At 56.7% G+C, this 15,267-nt stretch overlaps 2 protein-coding genes across 3 annotated transcripts; one reads left to right on the top strand and one right to left on the bottom strand.

Moving 5' to 3' along the window:
- Nucleotides 1–186: 186 nt before the first annotated feature.
- LOC107305821 (gamma-secretase subunit Aph-1b-like) lies at nucleotides 187–4,678 on the top strand. Its single transcript, XM_015848428.3, has 7 exons — nucleotides 187–434; nucleotides 1,080–1,250; nucleotides 2,592–2,665; nucleotides 2,776–2,898; nucleotides 3,048–3,175; nucleotides 3,513–3,636; nucleotides 3,825–4,678. Exons 1-7 carry the CDS (start codon nucleotides 322–324, stop codon nucleotides 3,860–3,862), a joined length of 771 nt encoding a protein of 256 aa, XP_015703914.1. The 5' UTR covers nucleotides 187–321; the 3' UTR covers nucleotides 3,863–4,678.
- Nucleotides 4,679–5,055: 377 nt separating this feature from the next.
- On the bottom strand, nucleotides 5,056–14,828 carry CA9 (carbonic anhydrase 9). 2 transcript variants are annotated; one of them, XM_015848425.3, is made up of 12 exons: nucleotides 14,501–14,828; nucleotides 10,472–10,501; nucleotides 9,511–9,681; nucleotides 7,759–7,901; nucleotides 7,447–7,539; nucleotides 7,258–7,324; nucleotides 6,999–7,156; nucleotides 6,775–6,916; nucleotides 5,751–5,774; nucleotides 5,562–5,588; nucleotides 5,376–5,469; nucleotides 5,056–5,256 (listed from the first exon to the last, which is right to left on the bottom strand). In XM_015848425.3, the coding sequence occupies exons 1-12, from the start codon at nucleotides 14,679–14,681 to the stop codon at nucleotides 5,193–5,195; spliced, it is 1,194 nt and encodes a 397-aa protein (XP_015703911.1). In that variant the 5' UTR covers nucleotides 14,682–14,828; the 3' UTR covers nucleotides 5,056–5,192. The 2 variants fall into 2 exon arrangements, with proteins under 2 accessions (XP_015703911.1, XP_015703912.1); XM_015848426.3 differs by having other exon boundaries at nucleotides 5,562–5,585.
- Between the last annotated feature and the right edge of the window lie 439 nt (nucleotides 14,829–15,267).

The following is a 15,267-nucleotide window of genomic DNA, read 5'->3' as shown; positions in this document are numbered from 1 at the left end:
TGATGATCACGCCTCCATTCATGACCACGCCCTCCATTGACGACCACGCCCCCATTGACAACCACTCATCCCATTGTTGATCACGCCCCCATTGATGACCACGCCTCCATTGATGACCACGCCTCCATTGATGACCACTACCCCCCATTGATGATCACGCCCCCTCCCCGCCCCGCCCATGGCGCCTCTTCCGTTCCGGGCGCCGTGTGACGTCAGGCGGCCCCGGAAGGGCGCGGGCCGGGAGCTGCCGCCGCCGCCGCCGCCGGGTCCCGTCCGGCCCCGTCCGGTCCCTCCTTAGACCCAGCCCCGCTCCCCGCCGCCATGACGCTCGCCGTGTTCTTTGGCTGTACCTTCATCGCCTTCGGGCCCGCCTTCAGCCTCTTCCTCTTCACCATCGCCCGCGACCCCCTCCGCATCATCATCCTCATCGCGGGGTCAGTGCGGTATAAGGGCGCGGGGGGGACGTACACACCAGTACCAGTGCTGTGGTACCGGTACCGGTACGGGAGCGTCGTGGTGCTGGGACGGGAGTGGTACCGGGGCTGGTGTGGGGCTGGTACCGGTACGGTGACTTCGGAGCGGCTCTATGGGACCTCCACCTATGGCGGACTTGGGGCGCTGGTGTGGTACCGGTTCTGGTACCGCTGGGGGAGCTCAGGCACCAGTGTGGCACTGGTACCATTGAGGACATAGGGTGCTGGTATGGTGCTGATACCAGTGTCACCAGTACGGCACTGCTACTCGTGTGGGGCCAGGACACCAGTATGGCACTGGTACCAGTGCATGCAGAGAACCAGCACAGTACTAGTACTGGTTGTATTGCTTGAGCACCATTCAGGGTGCTGCTACCTTGTTAGCATGACAGCAGCACCAGTACCATTACTCATACTGGTACCAGTGTCTGCACAATCACTGCACTGGTACCAGTGTGGCAAGACAGGGAGCTGTTAGCAGTGATGGCACGGGGTCTGTAGGAGCGCTGGACTGGTGCTGGCCCTCATGCAGCAGGGACTGAGCCCTAGAATGGCTCGATGCTGGTGCTTGCACAGCTCAGCTGCTGCTGTCTCCCACCTCCCCAGGGCATTCTTCTGGCTGGTCTCACTGCTGCTCTCCTCCCTCATCTGGTTCATTGCTGTGAAGGTTAGCGACCCACGTGATGAGCCACTGCAGAAGGGGCTCCTGATCTTCGGGGTGATGTTCTCTGTGCTGCTGCAGGAGGCGTTTCGCTTCCTCTACTACAAGCTCCTCAGGTAAGGGCAGCTCCTGCCTGGCTCTGGGCTGCAGGCATGTGGTATCAGTGAGCCTGGTGCTGGGAGAAGTCACTCTGTGTCCCTGTGCCACATCACCCTGCTGCTCAGGGTCTCAGTCAGCGGGTTTTATGAGGCCAAAGCTCTTACAGCCAAAATCACTATGCAGAGATGGGTTAAGGTGGAGGATGTCTGCGTGGTAGAGAAAAGCAGCCCCAGGTCTGCAGGGCTGGAGGCTGAGTGAGCAGTAGTGTCTTCCTGATCTTTGTGTGGGTTGGCTGTGATTTTAAGCTCCTGTAGTGTCCTCTCTGCCCGCCCTTTTTGTGACTGGGGTGGGTGGTACTCCTGCAGCTCAGACAAATGCCTGCGGGATGCCATAGACAAGAAGATTCCCACTTTGCTGCATAGAGGAGGCAGAAGGGTGAGGGACCAGCCCTTGTTGCAAGCCTCATACCTTTCCCAGGAATAGCGTTGCATCAGTGGAAAGAGCCTGGAGGAGATTCTAGGGCTCTGCAGCACCGCAGTCTGCCCAACCTGGAGCAGTGTTTTGAGTGCAGGATTGCCTTCCCCCAGCCCAGGCTGCTGCAAGTGGCACACTGCTGCCTGCACAGGGCAAAGTCTGGGCCCAGCCCCGCGGTGTCCGCAGCAGCAGGGAGGAGGAGAAGGAGGAGGAGGAGGGCTCATGCTGCTCCCCGCGGCAGCACTGCGGCAGGCAGGCAGAGGGTAGCAGAGATCTGTGCTTCGCCCTGCAGAACCACGGCAGTGCCAGCACTGCTGCCCTTCTGGCTGCACAGTAAGAGTCAGGATGCTTAGTTTTCTGAGTTTCTTGCCCAAAATTGATTTTTTTTCTCACTGTCAGTATTTTTCTCTGCAATTCCTTGCTTTTTTTTCACCATCTTATAAAAAAATACAACTGCTGCGGTCTCGGCTCTCTGATGCCTGCACTGTGTTCACAACCAAGGGTGCTGCTGCCTGCAGCATCCCACCAGCCTGTGTCTGAGCATTGGTGTGTGTTTGTCTTGCTCACTGGAAGAAGGTTCAAGGAGGTCCTGCAGTGCTTGTTGCAGTGGTGGCCAGCTTGGCAGCCGCACGCTGCCCTCGGTCAGCACTCCAGGAGCTGTCAGCAGAGTCCTAAATGGTTCTCAGTGATGTGCAGAGTGCCTGTTGATTCATTTATCAACCTCAGGGTCATTTAGCACAAGGCCAGGTGCCTGCCAGCAGCACAACTGCACCCATATGCACTGCATAGTTATGAGAGGTGTGGGTTGGTGCAGAACAGTCCCCAGTCCCCTGCCCTATTTATGCAGGGTGCCATTTGGTGCCCCATCACACTGTTCCCTGCAGGAAGGCCATCGAGGGGCTGGTGGCCCTCAGTGAGGACGGCTGCTCCCCCATTTCCATCCAGCAAATGGCATATGGTGAGTGCAGCACGGGGAAGAAGAGGTTGGGTCTCCTGGGGTCTGGGATGTGCTTCGGTTGGGAGGGGATTGTGACCTTCAGGTGTCACAGCCTTTCTGTGTCCTGGCAGTGGCTGGTGTGGGCTTTGGGCTCATGAGTGGCGCTTTCTCCATGATCAACCTCCTGGCAGACGCTCTGGGACCTGGCACCGTGGGCATCCATGGGGACTCTCAGCTCTATTTCCTGACCTCAGGTGAGGGACGGGATTGTGCCCTGAGCCTTCCTCACTGGGATGGCAGACCTACAGCCACTTGTAGCCCCCATCTGTGATGTCTCAGTCCCCTGTGACCCTGTCCAGCCCTGACCTTGCAGCACTACTGAATCCCCATTACCTCCCCACAGCCTTCATGACCATGGTGCTGATCTTCCTGCACACCTTCTGGGGCATCCTCTTTTTCCACGGCTGTGAGAACCGACACTGGTGGGAGATCCTGGCTGTCGTTGTCATGCACCTGGCAGTTTCAGGATCGGTGAGTAGCTGGGAGCAGAGCTCAGTGCTGCCACCAGGGGTGGCTGAGCCTTATTCTGGTCCCTGTGCCTGTGGAGGCGCAGCTGCCTGCACTAGCAAAGCTGCTGATTTCTGGGGACCAGAACTCCCTATGAGGAGTTCCCCATGGGCTGTGTGCATACCTAACCTAACCCTGGAGCTGGTTTCCTACCCCTAGGGCCGTAAGCAATGATGCTGCCATGTCCCCATCCTGTCCCATCGCCTCCCCAGAGCACTGAGGTGAACTGAGAGAGGAACACATGTAACAGTTACACCATGAGGCATCCTGCTCACCTTTCCCCTTTCTCCTCTCTCTGCAGACATTTTTCAACCCGCTGTACGTAGGCAGCCTGGTGCCCTCCTACGTGCTGATGGCCATTGCTGCTGTCTGGGCTTACATGTTGTCGGGGGGCTCTCTCCAGAACCTGCGCCGCTTCCTGCTCTGTAAGTCACCCACATGGTGGTTTCTTTTGTTACTATGTCCTGAGGTGGGGCAGAGTGTCTTGGAGGCTGAAGTGAGGTGATGGCCTTTGCTACAGGGAGGAGACTCCAGGTTTGGGGCAATTGTTGGGCTGTTGCCTCACTGAGGAAGTTAATTTGGTGAAAGCTGACCCCTTGCTTGCTTCCTGCAGGTGCACAGAGTGGAGCCAGCCCCCAGCCAGCATCCTGAGGCCCTGCAGATGTTTCCATCCCCAGCTGCCCCTGCCCTCCCCTGTCAGCGGCAAGGTGGGCCGTTGCCTTTTCTGCAATACATTTTCTCCTGGAATGGGGGACCCTGGCCAGCCCCAGCAGGGACAGACGCTGCCATCTGGCTGCAGCAGCGGCGCTGTGACCGGCTTGCCCATCTGCCCCTCTGGGGACAGCTCAGTCTGAGGGACTCAGCTCTGGCCCTGAGCTATTACCTGGAAAGGGTACTTCCTTGGACTGCCGGAGACCTGAGCTCAAGAAGCCCCCTCACTTCTCCCCCTGGTACAGAAGATACCCTGCATTCCCCTGTGCCTACAGGGGACTCCATGTCTCCTCCTCTCCTGGGAAGTGTTTTTGTGAGGTGCTGTTGGGGCCAGGACTGAATGCTGTGGTGCTACTTTCTCCGTCTTGACTCACTGCACTGGGAGATGCAGCCCCAGCACTGGACTGTAATGAGCGTCCCAGGGTGGGTGGGTGGGTGGGAGCTAGCATGGCAAGGTGAGGGGATTATGAGGAGGAACAGGGGCAGATGGCATCCACCATCGTTGGTGGACATGTAGCCAAGGGCTTGGGGTGAGCGGTGACTGCAGCTGGTGCTGGCACCGCCTGGGGAGGGGGGCTTGGGGCTGTTCAGGGGATCACCGCCCTCTCCCTGAGTCAAAAGGGGATTTTAAGGCAGGTACCTCCCTGTTAACCTGCTACAGGACAGGGAGGGCTGCCAATGGGCTCAGGGCTGAGAGGCGGTTTTGTCCACAGTGGGCTTTTGTACCAATAAAACAAGCACCAGAGGTGAGCAGAAGTTGTGTGCTGGCTGTGCAAGCATCCTTCCTCCTGCTCCTGTATGGAGCTCTGGCTGATGCACTGGGGTGGAGGCTGCTCACAGGCTCCCTCCTGCTCTGTGCCCAGCCCATTGCTCTTGGCTCCAGCAGCAGAGGGGAGCAGGGCGGGGGTTGGCCGGGAGCGGTGGGTCTGCCACCATCACCTCTGCATTTCTCTACGGCACTGCAATGTTTTTCCAACACTTTGCACAAATAAGAGGAGGAAGAAGTCCCAGAGCGATGTAAGGCAGGGTGGGACTGTGCAAGGAGCCCTGCACTGCTTGCTCTGGAGCTCTGCCTTATGCATGGATGGAGGCTGATGCTTCCTCTGCAAGAAGTGGCTGGCAGAACAGAAAGCTTTTATCATCGTGTTTCTTGTTTTTTTTAATGCTTTTATCCTTTTTGTAACAAAAATATCCCCTTAGACTAGGCTCTGTCCCAGGTGAACAGTCCATACAGCTGCGGGAGGTCCTCCCCCAGCTTAGTGGGAGCGGCTCAGGCAGTGTTCTCGGCTGTGGCTGCTGTGTAGATGACCTTGGATTTGGTAGGTGAGTCCAGCCTGGACCAGGAGGGAAAAGGAGGGGTTAGAGCAGGAGGGGGCCCTGCTAACAGCTGCTATCCCCTGCAGCTGTGTGCAGGAGAGGATTGCTGCCCACCACTAGTGTTCCTATCACTTACCGTGCGTTCTGGCTGCGGTTCTTGTAGACGTAGAGCAGGAAAGCCAGCATTGTGATGGCAAAGAGCACCCCGAAAAGCACAGCCAGCACATCCCCTGTGAGCCCAGGAATGATCCAAGGTTGGTTGTGGGGGGAATGGGGCCAGGCTGATGGCAGCCAACACAAAGCCAGCAGCCAGTATGCTTACCTGCATGAAATGAGCTGGTGTGTCCTGCTGTGAAACAAGAACTAGTGTGAGAACATGCTGCAGGGACACCAGGGTGGGTCTACAATATCTCCCCTGGCTTCCTATGCCCCAGCTCAGCACAAGGCTGCCAGTACCCCCATTTCCACCAGGCACCCCCAGTCCCTTTCCCATCCCCAGCATCTCCCCTACCTGCTGTTGCTGAGCTGCCATCACCTGAAAGAGACACATCACAGTCAGAGGGTGCCCAGAGGGGAGGGGAACACCACTGTGGGTTCTGCCAGAAGTGACAAGAGTTTGGCCCTGAAGCCAGGCTGTTCACATTGCTTCCTGCACAGGGATGGTCAGTGTGTGTCCATGCCCTAACTCTGGGCCGGGGCTGTGCCAGGCAAATATTTACCCAGCACAGTGGTGCTGCTTGCACACAGCTGCATTATCGCCTCTCCATGTGGTGCCGGGTGGCACTATCGGTGGCAGTGTCCCATGGTTCAGGGAAGCCACCACCACGACAGCAGCACTCCCACCTCTGCTTGGGGACAAGGGCTTTGTGTGAGCTCATGGCTTTGGTAGACACAGCAAATAGGAGAGAAAAAGCAGTGTTTGCACCTCCAACCCCCACCTCTACAGTGCCAGGGAGCAGCTTCTGCAGAAAGTGGTAAAAGGCTTGGAGGTAAATGGTGAACACGATAAAGCAGCCAACAGGTTTACCAAAGATAGAGCATGCCAGCCTAACCCGATATCCTTCTTTGATAAGTCAGATTCTAGACAAAGAAAATGCGGTAGATTTTTATCTCCTGGACTTCAGTGAAGCATTCCCGTGGTGCTGCCTGGGCTCTGTGGTGACGGGGGAGCCCACAGCCAGGGGAAGCCCCAGAACTGCCCCAGGCACTGGTGCTGTTACTCAGTGTGACACAGGGCATCAGAAACATCAACCAAAGGGAGAGGGAACAGGATGTTGGACAGCAAAAAAAAAAAAATAAAACCCTGAGTGAGTTCAGAGAACTGAGAAAGGGCACGAATTTAGTGATGCAGTGATAGTCACACCTGAGGGCGAACAGGAATTTCGAGTCATAGCTGGAAACCACCAGTGCTAGGAAGTGCTCTGAGGACAAACTGAGGACAGGAGCAGGGCCAACCCATGCACTAACACTTCACCAAGAGAAGCAGAGCTCTGAGGCCTCGCTCCTCCCCCCCAGGATGCTCATACACTCCTTACCTGCAGGCACCTGCCTTTCCCGAGAGGAGCTGGGCTCAAAACTTGCCAGCACCCATCTCCTGTGCAGGCTCTGGTCTGGCCGAAAGTTGTTCATGAGGGGGCTGTTGTCGTCTGTCTGTAGGCTGCTCACCAGTATGGACATCTGGGAGGAGAGCAGTTGTGAGCAGGGTGGGATGCAGGATGCCCTGAGGAACCAAGCTCCAGCGCACACATGGACAACAGACCTGTTCCTTGGAGAGCATCACAGTCTGGTTGAAGACAGTCCACTTGACGGACTCATGGCAGGGTGGGGTGGTCAGGGACCCGTTGTAGTGGAAGTAGAGGTGCAGGTTGTCAGGCAGCAAGCCGGCGATGTTGAACCCAGGCACGTAGACTTCATCATCTAGGAGAAGTGGGGAAGTGGTGAACTGCTGCTGTGCAAGCTTTCCCTGTGCACAGTGCCAACAGCTGCTACAGCCTTCTGCAGAGCCAGTAGGGCATTACCTTCCCCTTGGATGCTGGGCAGGTGCTCGAGTATCTGCTGGTAGTATGGGTTCTCCCTTCGCCCAACCTGCAACACAGAAGTGATGGGGAGAATGGCTGCTGGCAAAGGGCCTCATGTCCTGCTGTCCGCTCCTCCACCCCCCAGATCACATTGTTCTTCCTTCCCCTCCTTGTTCAAGGGCTGCTCACCTCCAGGAAGACCCCCAGCACTGCCAGCCCATCCGGTCGGGTCATGGCTGCCTCGAAGTTCTGATACTTGGTGTTGTAGTGGACCACGTGGAGCTGAAAGGAAACACAGCCCCACTGTGGGATGGGCACCCCTGGGTGATGCTCACTTTCTTGGACAGAGCATGTTCTGGGGGAGGCATGCAGCTATGCTGAGCATCCCTACTAGGGGCACTGTACCCCAGCAACTGTACCAGAAGGGATGAAATTGGACTGAGCTGGCTGTGTGCAGCTTGCAGTCTGGTGCCATCAGCCCAGCACCAGGACAGAACTCACCTCCCCAGCAAAGCGCTTGTGGTCAACAGTGTGCTCGGAGCCAGGACTCGAAGGTGAGCCCCAGTGCAGGTGCAGCTGCACAGCACGGTACTGCTGTGCATAGCCACCCACAATGGCCAAGGACTCAGGCAGCTTCAGGACCACTGCAGAGGGAAGGAGAGCATGGTTAGTAAAGCAGTCTACAGAACAGCTGAAGGGAAGGAGTCACCTTGGGCTGGGGGAGGTTGGTGACAACAAACAAAGTGGCTTTGGATCTTGAATGAGGTTGAGGGTAGGGCAATGGGTAGAGCCGTGCTATGAAGCAGGGTTCAGTGTGCAGGACAGCCAGTGAATAAATGTATTCACTGTGTGGGAATAACACAAAGAGGCTGTGGATAGAGGATAAAGGGACCGGCAGAGCCACGTACACATGTGGGAGCACAGACCTGCACCACCGCTGCATCAAACAGAGCAGCCTGCAGGCCTGGCCAGCAATGGGGCTGGTGTCACAGGAAATCTGCAGTGTTAGAGCAGTGCCTGTTTGGACACTGGGCACACATATTTGGTTTTGCCTTTACCTATAGGTGTGGTTTGAGGCAAAGCTGAGCCCCAGATACCTGGAGTGTAGAACAGTGGTGTGGATAACCTAAAAGCTGAGCTATGGGGTCAAGCACCAACATCATGAGCATTCCTGGACCCCAGGACCCTGGGAGAGGCTGTCCCATCCCTATAGGTGAAGTGTTTCAACCACATCACGAGGGTGCAGGTTTGTGATGAGTCATCTGTCCTCTCCTATGCCACTGGGCATAGAGATTCAGAACTCAAACACAGGAAGTGGGACACTGCTCCCTCCCTGTACATTTATACCCTCCTATGTTTCTTTTGTATATCTAAATTGGCGTTTTCCTAGTACTCATCTGAGTCATTTTCAACGTATACATTGTGTAAGAAGGAGCAACTGCAGAGCTGTCCTAGCTGACTTGCAACTTTTCACTTTGTTCTGGCTTTCCTGAGTGATCACAGAGGTCAACACATGAAAAACTACCTCAGCCCTGGCCCCTCTGAGTGAAAATGCTACAAGTGCTTCTGCGAACACCAAGCAGCACCACATGCCAGGGTGTCTAAAATAGCAACCACTGACCTCAGCCCGTTGAGCTATGCAGGCACGCTAAGGCAGGAGTCTATAAAATAGAGTGCTGGGCATGCCCTGTGCAGCAAGTCTGACTTGTTGGGTTTGCTGCGTGCAGAGATCAGCTCCCAGAGAAAAGGGCACGGGGCCATCCTGCTGCACACTCAGAGAACTCTTCAGCTGCCATCACTACCAGCAGGTCCCAGCCTGGGCAGCACGCACAGGGCTGGAGGTGCTCCTGGAAGGAACTGGTGACAGCCAGGATCCACTGTTGCAGGGAGGAGGTGATGAGGTTTCTTGAAAAGCTGGGGCAGAATCTGTTCACGTTATTTTACTATCAGTCTCTCCATGCCAGATAGAGAGAAAAAAAGCCCTACTAAAACTGCAGCAGACTTTTAAAAGTGTCTTAAGATCCTCAGCATCTCAAAGCATAGACTTCAAGAAGCATGTCCTACAAGAGAGGTGGGTACCTTAGAGGCTAATTCATACAAGGTCATGATTTCTCTTTTGGAAAAAGTGAGATGTAGGAAAGGAACCAATGGCTGCAAACTTGATTTAGGGACATATTTCTAAAGGAAACACAAATTACAATAAATTCCTGGAGCCAACACCCATCAGCAGCGAACAGTGAGCTCCCCACCCACCTGTGTGCCCGTTGTTCTTCAGTGTGAGCATCTGGCTGGCAGGCAGGCTGTAGCCGGAGAGCTGGATGGGCCGCAGCTGGGGGCTGAAGATGGTCGTCTCCGTGTTGATGTTGATGGGTGACTGCATGGTGCCTGCACACGCTGGAAAGTGCTTGTCCCACTGCCCCAGGTCTGGCATGGGGAAGGGGCAGTGGTGAGAGTGGGCAGGGACAGGACCCTAGGGGTTTGGTGGGTGCAGGGGAAGGGTTGGGCCATGCACCATGAACAGAGGGTTGGTTTCTACCAAGTCAGCTCATGAGCAGCTTTGTGGGCATGGTAGTGGTGGGTTAGTGGTTGGACTTGATCATCTTTGAGGTCTTTTCCAACCCGTAATGATTCCATGATTCTATGCTGTTGCATGACCACTTGTGGCTGCATCACAAAAGGGCTCTGAGCGTGGTGAGCTGCCAGGAAAGTCTATTTTAGGGGTGTTTGGGAAGAGTGTGAGAATATCGTTTACAAGTGGACTTGGCAGGCAGGGGAGCTCTGCAGCTCATCACACTGGCTGCTGGCAGGCACAGCCCCCTGTGTGCACGGTGCCACCATGTGCAGCTTCTGCCTCAGGCCACTGCAAGCCAGGGCCAGCCCCTGCGCACCCTGCTCCAGGAGCCTGGGCAAGGACACAGGCTGATCCTTGGGCAAAGTCTCAGCACAGCCTGACAGTGAGTATGGCATAGAACAGGCCTGTGCCCACCTGGGGAGGCACAGCCCCAGAGACCCCCACACTGAAGCATAGGGGATATCACTGCTGCATCACTAATGGGGGTGTCCAGGCTTGGCCATTGCTGAACCAGCAGGGTGAGGGGAGGGAAGGTTGAGACATGGAGTGTGCACAGCTGCCTGGTAATCATTAACCAGGACTGGCTGGAGCCCAGGGTCTGATGGGTGGTGGGGAAAGCAGGAGAAACTGCAAGGTATTTACCTTCATAGCTCCAATGGCTGTCACTGGGACCTTGAGAAGGAGGAAAAAAAAAATAAAAAAAGAGTATGAATGGAAGGGAAAGGTTGGCTGCAAACACACCTCTGCCATGCAGCTCTCCTGGTCCTGCAGCAGCCATGCACCCTCTGTCTCAGTGCTCTCCCAGCCTTTGCCTCCTCATCCTCCTCCTCCTCGTGCACCTGAACCAGAGATGCTCCCTAAGGGCACTGCCTCCTCCATGCAGAGAGAAAACTCCAGGGCTTGATGCCTGGTTATTATCATTATAGTGGAAAATAAGCCACAGATATCACTCCCATCACAGAGTAGCAACAGTCATGCTCTTCCAGATGCTTCTACTGCGCTCCCATCAGCTCCTGTAAGCACCATCCAGCTCCATACACCTATCCCTCATTAGGGTGAGTGTCTGCCAGATTGGCCAGCAGGCAGGAGGGCCACCATGTTGTTCCCCAAAGCCCCCACTGACAACAGCCATTAACAGCCACTTGTTATTAATAGAAGCAGATTCCATCCCATGGTGAGAAAGGAAAAGGCATACTTTCCCAGGCCCAGGCAGTCGGTGCACAGCCCCAAGCCCAGCAGGATCCTGCCCTCCTCCCAGTCCCAGGCAGTGGGTGGCCACAGCTGAGTGATGCTTATGGACAGGGATGGGGACTGCCCTCAAGGCTCTTACAGCACCATGCGTGGCATCTCAGAGAAGTTCAGAGAAGCTGTAGGTGCCCCATCTCCATGGGCACTCCAGGCCAGGTTGGATGGGGCCCTGGGCAGCCTTAGCTTGTGGAGAGCAACTGGCCAATGGCAGGGGGTTGGGGCTAGGTAGACTTTAAGGTTCCTTTCAATCCAAGCTGTTGTATCATCTCTGCTGTGTCTCAGAGGCTGAGGAGTGATGTGAGGGAGCCACTCATCGAGGTGCGGGACATTCTCCAAGGTGTATGTGAAGGGAACAGCAAGGCATCAATGATGAAAAGGGGCACTCGCATCAGGGCTGAGACCCCGGTGAGATATTCCAGCAGCTTTCTCAGGTATGGTTCTTCAGCTGCAGCACAGGGAACACATGGCACCCTGGGGCTGGCACACAGTGCCTGGGCACACTGCACGTGTTTCAGCTGCCCCAGCACCCTGCTCTTTGCTTCCCTCTGGGGCTCAGCCTATGAAGAAAGCATAGACCTCCTATACACACATCCCCAAGCACTGAAGTCACATCTCCTGCCCCATGGAACTGGGTCCCTTGGTGCATGCCCTGGTGCTGCAGGGAGGCATCCCCTGGCATTGTGGTCCAGCTCTCAGCCCTGCAATACTCTGGTCCCTTCCACACGGGGGCATTCACAATCCCACAGTCCTTTGGCATGCACATTTAACCCTCTGCCCTGCCCAGCCCAAATGCAATCCCAGCCTCCATCCCAGCTCCCCGCTGCAGCACGTCTTCTCCCTCTGATTGCTGCTGAACTGCTGCCATGCACCACAACAGAGGTGATGGTGCTGCAGCTCCCTGCAGCTCCCTGCATGCCCTGCCTTGCCTCTGGGCACACTCAGCCCTGGCAGGGGCTGTAATGTGCTCCCAAAAATGTGCATGTAAGGAAAAATGTGCTGCATTAGGGCTTCAATGAACATGCTGGGAGGTGTGAGCAAGGAGAGTCTCAGCAGGGAAATACTGTGGGGCTCACAGGGGCAGCAGCAGGAGCCAGCTGCCACTGCAGACAGCACAAAGGCACTGTGCTTGGCCACGTGGAGTCCCTCTGGTCCCGACTTGCTCCAAGCCCACCCCTCCCCTGAGCAGGGGGTGTTTCAAACCCAAGAGCAGCCACACTTCCCCCTTTCAGCGTTTTCTCCCTGCTGTCCTCTCCTTCTTTCCATGTTGGGATCCCAATGCTGCTGCCGGATTACTTTCTTCCTGACGTCCAACACCATCCAACAACACCTCCCCGCTGAGTCGGGGCGGGCGCTGCCATTAGCAGTGCTCTGTTCTGCATGTCCTGCGGCCTGTGAGCAACGCAGCTGCTCCTAGCAGTGGGGGAAAGCAGAAAGCTGCAGTCTGCTCCCAGAAACATCCCCACGGCTGCAGAGACTACACACCCGTAGCTGTTTGTACAGAGCAAGAGCCAACACCAGAGAAAGCAGAGGGTCTGTGCTCTCCATCCTCAGATGGAAGGTCAGTCCACAGAACAGAGCAATATGGGGTGTGCATCAGGACACACAGATACATCATGTCTCAAAGTAGTGAGCAGCACAGATCAGTCCCAGCCTACCACACATTCAGGCACCTTGTCCTCTGCAAGTAATAACCCGACCAAGGTACAGAGGCTGTGCCACTGTGCTCATGCTGCCCGCAGCCAGCTCCCCAGGCACAGAGCTGGTACAGGGTGCAGAAAATGTCCAGCATTCCCTGCTAAACTGTACAAAGAGCCTCTGCACCTCATGGACAGGAAAACAGCATTCCCCAACCCGATCTCACAAGCATAGCCCCTTTTTGTCTACCCAAACCCACAGCCATGCAGCCCCAGCCATCACTGTGCGCACTGCCCACGGGGCACTGATCCTGGCTGCACTAAAGCCCTTTTGTGTTTATTAACTTTGGCCAACAGCGAGCCATGGGGATCAGCCTTTAATCCGTACCGGAGCTCAGGTCGCCGCAGGGATTGTTCTTTGTGCTGCTGGGGAACAGAGGGGCCCCATGAGGCAGGCAGCATCCCATGGAGCAGTGAGAATTTGTGGGGGGAGGCACAGGGCAGGAATGGCCCCCGGTGTGTTCCTGCTGCCTGTAAAACCAAATAGCCCTGAAGAGTGCCAGGGGAAAGTATGGGGTAAAAGTGGGGAAATCCCAGGAAAAGACTGGGGCTTGAAGCAAAGGAATGAGTTGAATCAGGGGGTTAAAACAGAGGAGGGAGCTCAGATGGAGGAAGAGAGCATCAGGGAGCAACGAGCAGAGGGGACACAAAGCAGAATGGGTTTGAATAGGAGGGAGAGAACGGATAGGCTGCACTACTACAAAGACACCAGAGGTTCCTCAGGCTCCCACGCTGGGAAATCTCATGGAAAGCCTCACAGAAGGCTGCAGCACGTACTGGGAGCCACCAGCCTGGCCCCATGCAGGAGCTGAGAGGAGGGGAAAGAGACAGGAATGCATATGGGACCCGGCCCCAATCCAAGGGCTCTAGCCAGACCTTCACCGAGGGCTGGCTACTGCTCCTTGCCACATCCTCTTCCCATCCACATCCCACCCAGCCCTAGCCATGCTCACAGCCGCACAGAGCCGGTGTCACCCAGCTCCCTCCCACCCTGCGGCGGAGTTTCTCCATCTCTGTGGCAAGGAGCAGCGCATCCCCAAAACCCCACGCACAGCCCAACAAAGACTTGGTAAGAAATGTGAATCACCGCAATAACAGCAGCAGCTCGCGGCACCCTGTATTTGACACCAGTGAAGACACACTTTGAGCCTGGAAAGGCGAGCCCACGGGCAAAGCAAAGCTGGGACGGGGACATCCTTGCGCTGTGCTCAAACCGCACTATCCCCAAATTCTGCTGAACGCCACAGTGAGAAAAGGGACCGAGACCAAAGGGGCTGAGCATTATCCCTCCAAAATGACCCCAAAACTTGAAAGCCCCCTGCGTGGGGTGAGGGGAGGCACACAACAGCACCTCGTCCCACGCTTCCCACGCTGCCCCCATCCCACCGCCCGCCGTGGGGCAGCCGAAAGCCCCGAGCCCCGGTGGGAGCGGAACGCGGGGCGGGGACACGGACCCCGCGGGGGTGAGGAGTTGGCGGGAGCGGGGACAAAGGCAGCGGCGTGCGGGGCTGCGAGGGGACGCGGGGCTCCGTAACGGGAAGCACTGCAGCCCCAAAGCCCAGCGAGAAATCGGGCATCCGTGCGTCGGGATAACACGAAGCCGGCTGCGGGGTGCCCCGTGCATGGCATTGCCCCCTGCCTCGGAGACCCAAAGCCCCCATGGTGGGGGGGGATCCCGCCTGTCGGGACCCCGTAGGCAGCGCTGTGCAGCCCGGTCTCTGCCGCTCACCTCTCTCCTGGGAGTGCGGAGCGTTGTCCTCGTTGTGCTCGTACTCCTGCCCGGCGGCGGCTCGGCCCAGCCCGGCCAGCAGCAGGACGCAGACCCGCAAAGCGGTGCGGTTCATCTCCAGCAAGTGCGGCGTGCGGGACGGCCCGCGGCTGCCTGCTGGTCGGGACTGCCGCGCATACATGGGAACAGGAGGGGGGAGGAGGCAGCCCTGACTCAACGCCGCCGTTACCTTTTATAGAGGCTGGAGGCAAAGTCTGCCGCCGCCCGGCCCGGACAGGTGAGCCACGCCGCCGCCTCCTCCCGCACCGGGACTCGAATCCGTGACACTGGAAGGACGGAGGAGGGGGCTGCCCCCGCCCCCCGGCATCGACGGCACCTGAGTGGCCCCTGCGCAGGGGGGGGGAGGGAGTGAGGGGCCCACAAGGGATTCTACAGTGATGGATTCCTCCATCGATGGAAGCCTCTATTGATGGGCGCCCACAGTGAATAACATCTCCAGTGAGGGACCTTTTCAGTGTAGTCTGAAGAAGTGTGCAGGCAGTAATGGGATGGAGTTAGCTCTGATGTTAATTTGGGTCAGGGAAAGGCTGGAGTGGTCCTGAAGAGTTCAAGGGGCTATGGTGGGTTGTGCTTGGGCTGACCGCAGTCTGTGTTATAGCTGGGAAGGAACACAGTAGTGCAAGCAAGGGTGCAAGAGGGTGGATTTAAATCAGGTATTGCAGCTCACAGAAGAGATACAAGTCACGGAGATGACAGCTGACTGCTTG

Source organism: Coturnix japonica, chromosome Z, assembly GCF_054131305.1.
Source record: "Coturnix japonica strain WE chromosome Z, WE-NBRP24, whole genome shotgun sequence".
NCBI classification, from domain to species: Eukaryota; Metazoa; Chordata; class Aves; order Galliformes; family Phasianidae; genus Coturnix; species Coturnix japonica.
Note: the sequence above shows the minus strand (reverse complement) of the source record. Positions and strands in the feature narration are given on the sequence as shown.

What these genes read in the sequence shown, in the direction of transcription:
- LOC107305821 (XM_015848428.3), top strand. Translation starts at nt 322, where the DNA reads ATGACGCTCGCCGTGTTCTTTGGCTGTACCTTCATCGCCTTCGGGCCC. An exon ending in CATCCAGCAAATGGCATATG is followed by an intron (nt 2,666 to 2,775) that starts GTGAGTGCAGCA and finishes GTGTCCTGGCAG; the next exon opens with TGGCTGGTGTGGGCTTTGGG. An exon ending in GCTCTATTTCCTGACCTCAG is followed by an intron (nt 2,899 to 3,047) that starts GTGAGGGACGGG and finishes ACCTCCCCACAG; the next exon opens with CCTTCATGACCATGGTGCTG.
- CA9 (XM_015848425.3), bottom strand. Translation starts at nt 14,681, where the DNA reads ATGTATGCGCGGCAGTCCCGACCAGCAGGCAGCCGCGGGCCGTCCCGC. An exon ending in TGATGCTCTCCAAGGAACAG is followed by an intron (nt 6,917 to 6,998) that starts GTCTGTTGTCCA and finishes CTCTCCTCCCAG; the next exon opens with ATGTCCATACTGGTGAGCAG. An exon ending in AACCGCAGCCAGAACGCACG is followed by an intron (nt 5,257 to 5,375) that starts GTAAGTGATAGG and finishes CTCCTGGTCCAG; the next exon opens with GCTGGACTCACCTACCAAAT.